Source organism: Colletes gigas, unplaced genomic scaffold (assembly GCF_013123115.1).
Source record: "Colletes gigas isolate AHSC1104 unplaced genomic scaffold, ASM1312311v1 Colletes_gigas_Sc00071, whole genome shotgun sequence".
Lineage (NCBI taxonomy): Eukaryota > Metazoa > Arthropoda > Insecta > Hymenoptera > Colletidae > Colletes > Colletes gigas.
Genome location: NW_025106700.1, coordinates 260,096 through 275,101, shown reverse-complemented (window position 1 = coordinate 275,101; position 15,006 = coordinate 260,096). Strand labels below are relative to the sequence as shown.

The 15,006-nt window shown below is 36.4% G+C and overlaps 1 protein-coding gene across 1 annotated transcript in view; it reads right to left on the bottom strand.

Moving 5' to 3' along the window:
- Window positions 1-15,006, bottom strand: part of LOC122403732 — a 30,205-nt gene that overhangs the window by 5,234 nt on the left and 9,965 nt on the right. Inside the window, exons 5-19 of the mRNA XM_043407447.1 lie at window positions 14,800-14,881; window positions 13,990-14,342; window positions 12,384-12,661; window positions 12,034-12,224; window positions 11,307-11,618; window positions 11,147-11,225; window positions 10,788-10,997; window positions 8,289-8,353; window positions 6,550-7,056; window positions 6,034-6,489; window positions 5,194-5,374; window positions 4,964-5,114; window positions 4,820-4,901; window positions 4,108-4,472; window positions 3,763-4,040 (exon numbers count right to left, since the gene is read on the bottom strand). Of these exons, the coding sequence (XP_043263382.1) occupies window positions 3,763-4,040; window positions 4,108-4,472; window positions 4,820-4,901; window positions 4,964-5,114; window positions 5,194-5,374; window positions 6,034-6,489; window positions 6,550-7,056; window positions 8,289-8,353; window positions 10,788-10,997; window positions 11,147-11,225; window positions 11,307-11,618; window positions 12,034-12,224; window positions 12,384-12,661; window positions 13,990-14,342; window positions 14,800-14,881 (3,590 nt within the window). The remainder of the gene's footprint in view (window positions 1-3,762; window positions 4,041-4,107; window positions 4,473-4,819; window positions 4,902-4,963; window positions 5,115-5,193; window positions 5,375-6,033; window positions 6,490-6,549; window positions 7,057-8,288; window positions 8,354-10,787; window positions 10,998-11,146; window positions 11,226-11,306; window positions 11,619-12,033; window positions 12,225-12,383; window positions 12,662-13,989; window positions 14,343-14,799; window positions 14,882-15,006) is intronic.

Here is a 15,006-nt window from a genome sequence, read left to right as displayed (position 1 = left end):
TTTACAGAAAATATAATTTCTGGCCAGAAATGTCACTCTAAAATTTCATGCAAATCTTTAAAACGTCATAACTTCTGAACAAATTGAAGGATTTTTATGTTTCAAAAGGCAAATAACGCATATTTTAATGTAGAATACGTCGACATTCTAAGAATATCTGAAAAGTTGTTTCTTAATTCCGTAAAGTGAGAAAACCCCCATAAAAAATGGTCCAATTTTCAAACGCCCATAACTTCTACAATAATGAAAGTATCTCAATGAAATTTAGTATGGAAGTTGAGCTCATAGATACCTACAAAAAAGTACTAAACAAAATTTCCGTAAGACGTCAAACAAATTTATTAAAAATGAAAAACGAGAGTTCAAGAAAAATCGACAAGGTGCCTTTTTTGGCAAAATTAAAAAATTTCAAATCATTATGGAAAAATTATTTTCGAATGCAGGGGTCATTTATAATCATTTTTGGTCAATAGACAAACCCTCAAAATCCTAACCATTATCGAGAAAAAAATTCGAGTAGCCTAAACTTTTCGGTGAAATTAAAAAATTTGAAATCGTTCTAAAAAAATTATTTTCGTTTGCAGGGGTCAATTACTATCATTTTTGGTCATTAGACAAACCCTCGAAATCCTAACCATTATCAAGAAAAAAATTCCTTTTCGAAAATATACTTTCAACCCAGAAATGTCACTCTAAAATTTCAAGTTTCTTTTTAAGACGTCATAAATTTAATGTTTCAAGTGCAAATAACGCATATTTTAGTGAAGAATATGTAGATATTGTAACAATATTGAAGAAGTTATTCCTTGACCTCGTAAAGTGAGAAAAACCCTATGAAAATGGTCCAATTTTCAAACGTCCATAACTTCTACAATAATGAACGTATCTCAATGAAATTTAGTATGAAAGTAGAGGTCGTCGATACCTACAAAAAAGTACTAAACAAAATTTCCGTAAGACGTCAAACAAATTTATTAAAGATCAAAAACGAATCTTCAAGAAAAATCGACAAGGTGCCTTTTTTCGGCGAAATTAAAAAGTTTCAAATCATTCTGAAAAAATTATTTTCGATTGCAGGGATCAATTACAATCATTTTTGGTGAATAAACAATTCCTCAAAATCCCAACCATTATCGAGAAAAAAATTCGAGTAGCCTAAATGTTTCGGTAAAATTAAAAAATTTGAAATCGTTCTAAAAAAATTATTTTCGTTTACAGGGGTCAATTACTATCATTTTTGGTCATTAGACAAACCCTCGAAATCCTAACCATTTTCGAGAAAAAAATTCGAGTAGCCTAAATTTTTCGGCGAAATTAAAAAATTTCAAATCATTCTAAAAAAATTATTTTCGTTTGCAGGGGTCAATTACTATCATTTTTGGTCATTAGACAAACCCTCGAAATCCTAACCATTATCAAGAAAAAAATTCCTTTTCGAAAATATACTTTCAACCCAGAAATGTCACTCTAAAATTTCAAGTTTCTTTTTAAGACGTCATAAATTTAATGTTTCAAGTGCAAATAACGCATATTTTAGTGAAGAATATGTAGATATTGTAACAATATTGAAGAAGTTATTCCTTGACCTCGTAAAGTGAGAAAAACCCTATGAAAATGGTCCAATTTTCAAACGTCCATAACTTCTACAATAATGAACGTATCTCAATGAAATTTAGTATGAAAGTAGAGGTCGTCGATACCTACAAAAAAGTACTAAACAAAATTTCCGTAAGACGTCAAACAAATTTATTAAAGATCAAAAACGAATCTTCAAGAAAAATCGACAAGGTGCCTTTTTTCGGCGAAATTAAAAAGTTTCAAATCATTCTGAAAAAATTATTTTCGATTGCAGGGATCAATTACAATCATTTTTGGTGAATAAACAATTCCTCAAAATCCCAACCATTATCGAGAAAAAAATTCGAGTAGCCTAAATGTTTCGGTAAAATTAAAAAATTTGAAATCGTTCTAAAAAAATTATTTTCGTTTACAGGGGTCAATTACTATCATTTTTGGTCATTAGACAAACCCTCGAAATCCTAACCATTTTCGAGAAAAAAATTCGAGTAGCCTAAATTTTTCGGCGAAATTAAAAAATTTCAAATCATTCTAAAAAAATTATTTTCGTTTGCAGGGGTCAATTACTATCATTTTTGGTCATTAGACAAACCCTCGAAATCCTAACCATTATCAAGAAAAAAATTCCTTTTCGAAAATATACTTTCAACCCAGAAATGTCACTCTAAAATTTCAAGTTTCTTTTTAAGACGTCATAAATTTAATGTTTCAAGTGCAAATAACGCATATTTTAGTGAAGAATATGTAGATATTGTAACAATATTGAAGAAGTTATTCCTTGACCTCGTAAAGTGAGAAAAACCCTATGAAAATGGTCCAATTTTCAAACGTCCATAACTTCTACAATAATGAACGTATCTCAATGAAATTTAGTATGAAAGTAGAGGTCGTCGATACCTACAAAAAAGTACTAAACAAAATTTCCGTAAGACGTCAAACAAATTTATTAAAGATCAAAAACGAATCTTCAAGAAAAATCGACAAGGTGCCTTTTTTCGGCGAAATTAAAAGGTTCAAATCATTCTGAAAAAATTATTTTCGATTGCAGGGATCAATTACAATCATTTTTGGTGAATAAACAAACCCTCAAAATCCCAACCATTATCGAGAAAAAAATTCGAGTAGCCTAAATTTTTCGGCGAAATTAAAAAATTTCAAATCATTCTAAAAAAATTATTTTCGTTTACAGTGGTTAATTACTATCATTTTTTTATCAATAGACAAACCATCGAAATCCTAACCATTATCGAGAAAAAAATTCGAGTAGCCTAAATTTTTCGGTGAAATTAAAAAATTTGAAATCGTTCTAAAAAAATTATTTTCGATTTCAGGGGTCAATTATAATCATTTTTGGTCAATAGACAAACCCTCAAAATCCTAACCATTATCGAGAAAAAAATTCGAGTAGCCTAAATGTTTCGGTGAAATTAAAAAATTTTAAATCGTTCTAAAAAAATTATTTTCGTTTGCAGGGGTCAATTGCAATCATTTTTGGTCAATACACAAATCCTCAAAATCTCAACCATTATCGAGAAAAAAATTCGAGTAGCCTAAATTTGTCGGTGAAATTAAAAAATTTGAAATCGTTCTAAAAAAATTATTTTCGATTTCAGGGGTCAATTACTATCATTTTTGGTCAATAGAGAAACTCTCAAAATCCTAACCATTATCGAGAAAAAAATTCGAGTAGCCTAAATTTTTCGGTGAAATTAAAAAATTTGAAATCGTTCTAAAAAAATTATTTTCGATTTCAGGGGTCAATTATAATCATTTTTGGTCAATAGACAAATCCTCAAAATCCTAACCATTATCGAGAAAAAAATTCGAGTAGCCTAAATGTTTCGGTGAAATTAAAAAATTTGACATCGTTCTAAAAAAATTATTTTCAGTTGCAGGGGTCAATTACTATCATTTTTGGTCATTAGACAAACCCTCAAAATCCTACGCACTTTCGAGAAAAAAATTCGTGAAGGTGGACAAATTTTATGAACAATTTTGTTAATAACTATTTAACGAAGCTTCAATCAAAAAATTAGAATTCTTAATTTTCGTCTTATTTTTGCCTCTAAAATCTCCCAATAAAATTTTTCCCAGCATTGACCTAACACCCTGTATAATAAAATCGATTCTATATGTAAAAAGCTTAAAGAATAATCTTGCAATTATCAAAACATTTCAACTCACTTTTAAAATATTTGTTCCATCGGTGGTTCTCAAATAATTACCCATATTAACAAAATGGATGAAAACATACTTCCATACGACGGGGTCAGTTTCACGATGCAAGTAATTAATAAGCTCCACAAAAACAGAAGAATGTAATTGCTTCAAGTTCACCAGGCTCCAAGCAGTCCCAATTAATTGAATACGATTCCCAACGTGTATTTTCGTATAATTGTCCGAATTCAAGTATTCCAGAATTTTATTCCAATTGGTCACGTCATAGTTCACGCGATAGTAACCTATATCATTGTACACCTACAGTCTAACAATACTTCCTCAATAATAATTAATACTTTACCCACTCACCAGTGTGTTGCAAATTCACAATTAACCAATCGTCGACCTCGATTCCTTTAATCGTTATATTCTCGTCACTGGGTCGTAACCAATGAGTAGGTTTGGTTTTTGAAAAGTCTGGTTCTGATTTGGTCGCATAGTTTATGGGAATCCACCATTTTCTCGACGTTCTGTCGCGAGAAAATGGCGACGGTTCTTGGCGTATCGTCGCGTCGCCAGTCGTGTAATTTCTCGTCACTGTCACTAGAGGATATCCGGTTTGTTCTATCCAACTATCCATCACCTCTTTCACTTCAATATTCGCGTAATCTGTCTCATTCAACGCACTCTGCATCGCCTCCCATAAGTCGTCCGACATGACGCTGCCATACTCGCTGAAAATCATTTCAAATAACAGAAAAAATTCCACAAAATTACCATTTTTCTCCATTTAACGAACAAACATTAAATAAACAATATTACTATCATCATTTTATTTACATTAATTAAATTCATAAATATTAGTTCGAAATTTTTCAACGTTTAACAAAAAATTCGAATTAATATGCAAATTCAATTTTGAATTAAAATGTTTTCCAACGCAACGATCACACGATTAATTATGATACGATTCTGATCACGATTAGACTTTAATCGTGCAAAACTTGGAAAGAACCTTCCCGTGCGAAGAATACAAGAAATATTTAAGCCGAGTTTAAGTAGAAACGTTAAAATTACTAACTGTGCATCGATGTATTTGAGCAATCCATTCCTGAAAACCTCCTCGCCCATCATGTGAGACATCATCCAAAGAATGACAGCAGCTGAAAGTACGAACACAGTCATTTTACGCTTTAATATTGAATATTCTCCTTATTATCCTTACTTTTTGTATAAGTGATGGAGTAGATGTTTCTGGTGTAACGACGATCGATAAAATCGTTGTTTATTTTATGAGCATCCGAGCTATCATCGATCGAAAACGCTCTCATTTGATCGAATATTATATTCTCCATCAATCTCCAGCTTTTGAACATCTGGAGCAAACGTTACAGAAATAATCGTCTGAAAATCACTGCACGATCTGTGTATGTACGTGTATGCGTGTGGGTTTACCTTATCGGTGATATAATACCTAAAATACGTGGCTGCACCCTCGCTCATCCAATAATACTTCCACCATGACGGGCTAACTAAATTCCCGAACCATTGATGAGTGATCTCGTGAGCGACAGTCATCGTATTAAACATTCTCGACTCAACGTGTTCCGTGGTGTTGTACGGGGCTGCAGCTTCTCTTAACGGTTAAACAGTATACTGTTAAAGACTAGAACCGTTTTTGGGGGGGGGCAAAACCACCGAGAAGCCTGAAATAAAGCGTTTTTTTGGATGGGAAATAACAACGTTACGAGGCTAGAGGCAAAAGTGCTCGCCAATCGCTCAAAAATTGATCTTTCAAAAATCCCTTGCGGTCTTCTCTAGCTATAGTAGTCTAGATTGAGAGGGAATTGTTTGTTTTTATCCAGATTCAAATTTACGTGAGTTACGCAGCGTGATAGAGAGAGCCTTTAGCTCAAGCGCCTCGCGAGAGGGGCTCCAGCGTCGTTATTTCGCACTATTTTTGAATAATTCTTTTTGAACACTTGAGATCGTCTTATTTAAACATCCATCTAGAAAATGGCCGCAAAAAAACGCTTTGTTTCGGGCGTTTACAGTGGTTTTGCCTCCCCCCTCAAATACCATGCTCCACTCTAGAGAGCATTTCTCCATTAAGCAATCGAAATTCTCAATTGATTCTTAGATAAACAGAATCGTGATTCGGGGTCTGTAATCTGAACAAAGATTTCAGCGAATCGATAAGGAAAAAAGAAAAAACTCCTCTTGCAACCTTGGCCTTTTGGTCGCGTTATCTCTCTATTTTAAGATGTCTGTTAAATATCGAATCTGTAGCTGTACTTGTAGACGATCAGGCCCCAGTTTTCGCTGGCTGCCGCGGAATACATGGGGAGAGCCACGTGGTCCATTTTCGGGACACGAACGGTGCTGTTGAAGTATCGCGTCAGCTCTTCCATCGCTCTCTCCGCGATCTCCAGGAAATATCCAGCCTCGTGGATCCTCTCCGCCCTGGTCCACACTCGAACACTGCCATCGGGGCTGGAAATGTGACGGAAGTCGGAGACGACGACCACCGCCAGAATGTTGGTCGACATGACTGGCGTCGTTTCGAAATGCGTCCAGACCTGTTCGTTCCTCTCGTCAGGTTCTATCAGATATGCTGGCATGTTGGAGAGTGCAGTGTGATTCGACAGGTGTTTCACGGAGACGTTGAACGTCGATTTCAGAGCTGGCTCGTCCCAGCAAGGGAACGCGCTTCGAGCTGAGGTTTTTTGAAAATGGGTCCCAACCACCGACCTAGAACACGATCATCTCGATCCCCATTTCTCTCTAAACTCTTTTAATTTGCTTACTCACGCCTCGTGGCCCTGCTCGTCCTCGTAGAATGATTTGAACATTCCGCAAATGTCGGCGCCATACACACCGACGAATTTCAAGTACAAAGTGTATACTCCCGGTTGCAAAGTGTCCTCGAATCGAAGTCGCAACATTTCTCTCTCGATGTCGTAAATGTGTTCGTTTGGTCTCAGAGTGTTGTTCCCGTGTTTCAGGCTGGTCGACGATTTGTCTATCGTGAGCTCCTTCGAATTTAAGACGATGTCAGGTGTTGGTCTCCTCACTTTCAGATCAATTTCCGTTTCCCCGTTGAAAATTATGCTCTTTAGTTCGGTTAATTCCAATTTTATGTTGTAGTGTGTCGGTATAGCGTCGTCGGGCAGACGATAGTTGTTTACTGGAGTTTTTGTGACGTTTTCATTGGTCTCCGCTTGCAGGATATTGGCGAGAATGATGATATTTAGAAAGAGATTGAACCTTATGGTTAAACTTCGAGAAATCATGGTTCCTTTCGGTTGGTTCGATATTCTAGATGGACAGAAAATTACGTTTAATTAAGAGAAACGTGTGAGAATGTTATTTAATAATGGAAATATTCGCAACCTGCGAATAATCGATGATAATTTCACTGTTTAAGATATAAATATGTATATATCAATTTCCCCTTTAGAATATTGCGCAACGATTTCGTGCCGACTATTGTGATCGACCAAACGTACGAATGGAAAAAGTAAATTGTAGCATAATCGAGCATCGCTGTTACAAACAGTGAATATTAATGGAAACGGGAACAAAACGTATAATTTATACGATTGACCAATGCCCTGCGTTATGCAACGTCGCATATAAATGCATACGCAAGAAACGGTTTTAAAAAAGACTCGAAAAGGGTATAGTCGAATGAGGGGGTCAAGCCCTTGAACGAAATTTTACATACGATGGACCCATAGAGCAACAGAAAAAAATATTCTGTGCCAAATTTCAACCCTCTATCTTGTTCGGAAGGGTAGATATTGGGAAAATTCGGATTAGCGAATTTCGGCCTATTTCCGCTATTTAAATGAGTACGAAAATTATGAAAAAAATCTGGTGCATTGTGGTTATTGAGACACGTGTTTGAGAATTTTTACCGATTTTACGATTCCAAATCGTAGGAATGAAAAATTAAAAACGCAGAAAAGTACCGATTTCGTATCGAAGCTTTCGAGACACTAGATTTATATAATTACTGTAAATGCATATTGTCGTTGGTTATGTCTCTGAATTTTTTCAGATTTTTTGGCAAGGTGCGTTGTAGTAGCAAAAATCAAAAACCGATTTTTTTGGCGTTTTTCGGGTGAAAAAGCAACTTATTCTTTGAATTTTTGTATTCCCTTTAATGGGTAACCATAGAATATGGTTTTAAACAATTCTATGTTGAATAGAACGGTGTATAGAATAGAAAAACAAAAATAAAAAAGAAAAATTTTATTTATATACAGAGTGTTATGGCTACCCCTAGGAAAAATTTTAAGGGTAGATTCTAGAGGCCAAAATAAGACGAAAATGAAGAATACCAATTTGTTGATTAAGGCTTCGTTAAAAAGTTATTAAACTTTAAAGTTCCGTCTGTCGAACGGCAATCTGCGCATAGCTGCGTGCGCATGATAGTGGTTCTCGCTCAACTGATCGACGACGCTCTAGCAATGGCGCGAACGAGTCGCTTGAATTACACGGTCGCATTGTCGCTCAGCCTCTACCTGCACCAAGAAACTGATTACATTCCGTGGATCACAGCCAACAGACATTTGAACTTCTTCCAGAATATGCTGTACACTTCTAAGCACTATACCATGTACAAGGTATAACAGAGTTACAACAGAGATTATGATTTCCCTCTCGTTTATACCGAAAAGACATGATTCATTTAATTCGAATACTGTAAACTACGCGTAGGTTTAAGCAAAGAATGTTCATTTCCATTTACCGGGGCCATTACAATTGCTCGTTGCTCGTTTCAGTCCTACGTCCGATACTTACTAGAGGCTGTGGTGAATGATGTCAAATATGGGCCACAAAAAGATGACAAGCATACCACTAAAATTCACAGAGCAAACGTTATGAAGTGGGCCTGCATAGCTGAAGAAAAGGAATGCTTGAAATACGCCGAAAAGGAATTCGAAGCATGGCTCAAGGAACCTGAAAAATATCAGTAAATAACAACATATACACAGTAAAAATTTCAACGGGAGATTCTGGAGGGCAAAATAAGACGAAAATGAAGAATACCAATTTGTCGATCGAGGCATCGTTAAAAAGTTATTAACCTTTAAAGTTCCGCCTGTGGAACGGCAATCTGCGCACAGCTGCGTGCGCGTGATAGTGTTTCTCGCTCACAAGACTCGCAACTTTAAACGTTAATAACTTTTTAACGAAGCCTCGATCAACAAATTGGTATTCTTCATTTTCGTCTTATTTTGGCCTCTAGAATCTCCCCTTAAAATTTTTGATAGGGTTAGCCAAAACACTGAGTATATGTATATGTTTAATATAAAATTTCTCTTTCTTCGATGCCCAATAAAATATCTTTCTTGCCTAGAATTGAACGATTGTCGATCTTTCCGCAGATTGGATGCCGATTTGAAGAGCAATATACTCTGTTACGGATTAAGATCCGCCGATGAAACGAAATGGCAAAAGACTAAGGAACTACTGTCGAACACCACAGCTGACGGGGATGAATTGAACACTGTGCTCGCGGTTATGGGTTGCTCAAATTCCCCGCCGATTCTCAAGAAATTATTAGAGCAATCCCTTCAGAAGAACTCGTCGATCGACTTCGACGTCGCTGTACAGTCTGTGCTGGCCAATAATCCACTGGAAGGATTCGACCTCGTTCTAAACACGATTTCTGACAATTACGAAATCATCAAACAGCTGTAATTAACTATGACAACGAATAATATCGTGTTTAGAAAGATCGTAAATCGGTTGTTAACACATTACCGACCGATAGCCTATTAATCGACTTTTTTACCGACCAACGCTTACCGACCGATAGCGTATTAATGAACTTTTTTACCGACCAACGCTTACCGACCGATAGCCGATTCATCAACCGCTACCGGTCGGTAAAGTGTTAAAAGTCTGATCGTTTGCTTTTAGAAAAAATTCCGAGGTCAAGATTAAATCGTGCATCGATAACCTTGGAAACATAGTCGTCACCCCGGACCAATTCCTACGGGTAGGACAATTTTTTCTTACAAAAAAAAAATATTTTCAAATATTTTAAATAGATTTTCATTGTTATATAGTTCAAAATTGAGAAAATATGTAATTAATAAAATAAAAAAACAGATGTGCTTTAAACTGGGCGCGAACCAGCGTCAAAAAGTTTGCAACGGATTCACAGTCAAGCATCTTAATCACTGCATCATGGCATCTCGTGAAAATACAGTTGATATTTCTAGATATAAAGCACATAACACCTATAATTTGGTGACTTATTGTTTTTCTATTCTATACACTGTTCTAATCAACATAGAATTGTTTTAAACCATAGAATATAATTATCCATTAAAGGAAATAGAAAAATTCAAAGTATAAGTTGCTTTTTCACGCGAAAAAACGCCAAAAAAATCGGTTTTTGATTTTTGTTACTACGGTGCACCCTGCCAAAAAATCTGAAAAAATTCAGGGACATAACCAACGACAATACGCATTTACAATAATTATATAAATCTAGTGTCTGGAAAGCTTTGATACAAAATCGGTACTTTTCTGCGTTTTTAATTTTTCACACCTAGGATTTGGAATCGAAAAATCGGGAAAAATTCTCAAACACGTATCTCGATAACCACAATGCACCAGATTTTTTTTCATAATTTTCGTACTCATTTAAATAGGGGAAATAGGCACTAATTCGCTAATCCGGATTTTTCCAATAACTACCCTTCCGAACAAGATAGAGGGTTAAAATTTGGCACAGAATGTTTTTTTCTGATGCGCTATGAATCCATCCTATGTAAAATTTGGTTCAAGGGTATTTATCGAAAACCTGGCGTTCACTCTGAGGATTGCAGACGGATTTAATTATTAAATATTGGAATAATAACTGGGCTCGTTGATTCGATCATTGATTTATTTTCGTATCTTTTGACTCGTAGAAGAACACACACACACACACACGTTTACGCGATTTCTACATAGTTACCGAATGCATTTTAATTATTTACAATAACATTAGCAAGTTGGCGGTTTTCATGACGAATCTCTTAATAGAATCGCGTAAAGAGGAACGAAAGGACGAGGAGGAACGAAGTGAGTATAATGGTGCTTCCTGCTGAATTAAACAGCTGTTCGTTCTTGCGCAACCAATTCTCAACAACATCTCCATGCATACCGACCCAATTAATGTTTCTCGTTGACTTTTGCACCGTACTCTGCACGGTATCTGCCTTGGCGCCTACCTTGGTGCTCAACATGCTCAGCTGAAACAGATAAAAGTAGTTTCATACGAGTTTCTCGGTTCCCTTCATGGATTAAGAAACTAAAATTTTGGAGCAACTTTACAATCGATTCAGATTTATATCTTTGCTCGAGACTGATTTAAAAATGTATGTGAAAAAGATTGTCCTACCTGTAGGAATTGGTCCGGGGTGACGACTATGTTTCCAAGGTTATCGATGCACGATTTAATCTTGTCCTCGGAATTTTTTCTAAAAACAAACGAGCAGACTTTTAACAACCGATTTACGATCTTTCTAAACACGATATGATTCGTTGTCATAGTTAATTACAGCTGTTTGATGGCTTCGTGATTGTTAGAAATCGTGTTTAGAACGAGGTCGAATCCTTCCAGTGGATTATTGGCCAGCACAGACTGTACAGCGACGTCGAAGTCGATCGACGAGTTGTTCTGAAGGGATTGCTCTAATAATTTCTTGAGAATCGGCGGGGATTTTGAGCAACCCATAACCGCGAGCACAGTGTTCAATTCATCCTCGTCAGCTGTAGTTTTCGACAGTAGGTCCTTAGTCGTTTGCCATTTCGTTTCATCGGCGGATCTTAATCCGTAACAGAGTATATTGCTCTTCAAATCGGCATCCAATCTGCGGAAAGATCGACAATCGTTCAATTCTAGGCAAGAAAGATATTTTATTGGGCATCGAAGAAAGAGAAATTTTATATTAAACATATACATATACTCAGTGTTTTGGCTAACCCTATCAAAAATTTTAAGGTGAGATTCTAGAGGCCAAAATAAGACGAAAATGAAGAATACCAATTTGTTGATCGAGGCTTCGTTAAAAAGTTATTAACGTTTAAAGTTGCGAGTCTTGTGAGCGAGAAACACTATCACGCGCACGCAGCTGTGCGCAGATTGCCGTTCCACAGGCGGAACTTTAAAGGTTAATAACTTTTTAACGATGCCTCGATCGACAAATTGGTATTCTTCATTTTCGTCTTATTTTGCCCTCCAGAATCTCCCGTTGAAATTTTTACTGTGTATATGTTGTTATTTACTGATATTTTTCAGGTTCCTTGAGCCATGCTTCGAATTCCTTTTCGGCGTATTTCAAGCATTCCTTTTCTTCAGCTATGCAGGCCAACTTCATAACGATTGCTCTGTGAATTTTAGTGGTATGCTTGTCATCTTTTTGTGGCTCATACTTGACATCTTTCACCACAGCCTCTAGTAAGTATCGGACGTAGGACTGAAACGAGCAACGAGCAATTGTAATGGCCCCGGTAAATGGAAATGAACATTCTTTGCTTAAACCTACGCGTAGTTTACAGTATTCGAATTAAATGAATCATGTCTTTTCGGTATAAACGAGAGGGAAATCATAATCTCTGTTGTAACTCTGTTATACCTTGTACATGGTATAGTGCTTAGAAGTGTACAGCATATTCTGGAAGAAGTTCAAATGTCTGTTGGCTGTGATCCACGGAATGTAATCAGTTTCTTGGTGCAGGTAGAGGCTGAGCGACAATGCGACCGTGTAATTCAAGCGACTCGTTCGCGCCATTGCTAGAGCGTCGTCGATCAGTTGAGCGCGGTTCACCGCGTGTATGTTGCCGTAGTTCTTCGTCAACAGGAACTTTTGCAGCAGTTCCCAGGTGTGCACATCATAGTTGACGCGATAGTAACCTAGAGAAACATTCAATGTTCGTTAAATAACTGAGAATTTATTTGGACGTGTTTAACGAACAAAATTTTTTATCATATTTTATAAAAATATGTATAAAAGTATAAGTAAGTAACAGTACCTACTCGAATTTTTTTCTCGATAGTGGATAGGATTTCAGAGGTATGTGTATTCATAAAAAGTGATTGTAATTGACCCCTGCAGCCGAAAATAATTTTTCCAGAGTGATTTGAAATTTTTGAATTTAAAAATTCGTTTTTGATTTTTAGTAATTTTGTTTGACGCTCTACAGAAAAGTTGTCTGATACATTTTTGTAGGTACCCATGAGCTCTATCTCAGAAAAAAGTTACATTAAAATATATACACTATTGTAGGAGCTATGGTTATTTAAAAATTGGACCATTTTTAGGGGGTTTTTCGCATTTTGCGCGATCAAGGAACAATTCTTTCAATATTTTTAGAATTTCTACACGTTCGAAACATTAAAATCCCCCAATCCGTTCAAAAGTTATGACATTTTCGGTCAGGAATTTTTTTCTCGAAGGTGCGTAGAATTTCGGGGGTATGTGTAATGGCCAAAAATGATTGTAATCGACCTCTGCACCAAAAATAATTTCTCCAGAACGATTTGAAATTTTTTAATTTAATTTTTTAATAATTTTTCAACGAAGCCTCGGTCACGAAATTGTTATTCCTGATTTTCGTCTTATTTTGGCCTGTAGAATCCCTCATTAAAATTTTTCCCAGGATTGGCCGAACACCCTGTATATTGATTTGATTTTTTATTAAACAATGTAATCTCTACGTTTAATTAAATTATGTTTAATTTATACAGGGTGCTCGGCCAACCCTGGGAAAAATTTTAACAGGAGGTACTAGAGGCCAAAATAAGACGAAAATCAAGAATACCAATTTGTTGATTAAGGCTTCATTAAAAAGTTATTAACGTTTAAAGTTAAAGTGTGCAGCGCGCACGGTTCCCGTCTCACAGACGCAACTATAAACGTTAATAACTTTTTAACGAAGCCTCGATCAAGAAATTGATATTCTTGATTTTCGTCTTATTTTGACCTCTAGAGTCTCCCATTAAAATTTTTTTAACACCCTGCACAAACAAATTATAATTTATCAAATTAAGGTTGCGTTTAATTAAAATAATATGCTTGTATAGAATTAAAAACAACTATTTGTTTTTAATAAGTTTTCGGAACGTTACCCCCCTTTTTATACTGGCTTTGGGTCTCATATAACACGGTTTCACTGAACACGACATTTTCTAACCTATCTACCGTGTTATAGGGGGGGTTACCCGTATTCAAGGCTGGTCACCTGTTTGTTGAGTGTTGATGATAATCCAGTTGTCGCGTGTAACGTTGGAAATGGTCAAATTCTCTGTTTTGCTCAACCATAACGTTGGCGTGGTGTTGTTGAAATTGACGTCGGGGTGCAGAACGTACGTAATGGGTATCCACCATTTTATATCGTTGCTGGACCCGTACAGCATGAATCGTTCTTGACTCAGCTCAACTCCGTTATCGGTCCTGTTCACGGTGACCACCGGGTATCCTGGTTTGTTTATCCATTCGTCCATAATCGTCTCGAACTTTTGACCCCCCCACGTCTCCTTCCCATCGGCTTGAAGGTGATCGATCAGGTTCTTCGACTCGGCGACTTTCAACGAACTGTAAACCATCGTTGTTAGTACCGTGAAACCTCGATAATTATACAGAAGCATCAGAAATTGTGATCAGAGTTTGATCGATCAAAGTATAGATGCAGTAATGGTTTTTCTCCGATAGAATCGCATAGGTATATTTTGTTCGTTAAGAAAAATAGAAAGTCAATAACGGGCGAACTCCGGGCCCAAATTAAATAGGTCCGCGATTGCCGACAACGGCGCCATCTGGCGCCTCCTGGCGCTCTCGCGTGTCTGTGCTTCCAGGGTGCACGTGGGAGACGTAACCGTCACGCGAAAATAACTATTATACAATGTGTTTACTTAATATAATAAAGTACTGATTATAAAATACGTTTCGCGAATGATCTCATTTGGTGGAAAACACAACGAAAACTAATCGTGCCAGTTTTGTCCCGAATCTTTTACCAAATAAAATCGTTTAAATCTTTTGTTAGACTTACTAGTCCTTCAGATAGTTTTGTAGCCTTTCTTGGAAGACCTTTTCCGTCAGAATGCTCGACATCATTCGAATGACCGATCCAGCTACGGAAATTAGTCATGTTACATTTGTTGGAAAATCAATTTCGTCGTTTAAAATTAATCGGCGTGCATTTCGACTCGTAATCGCCGGTATTGCAATCTCTTATTACTCGCGTCGATCGATAAAA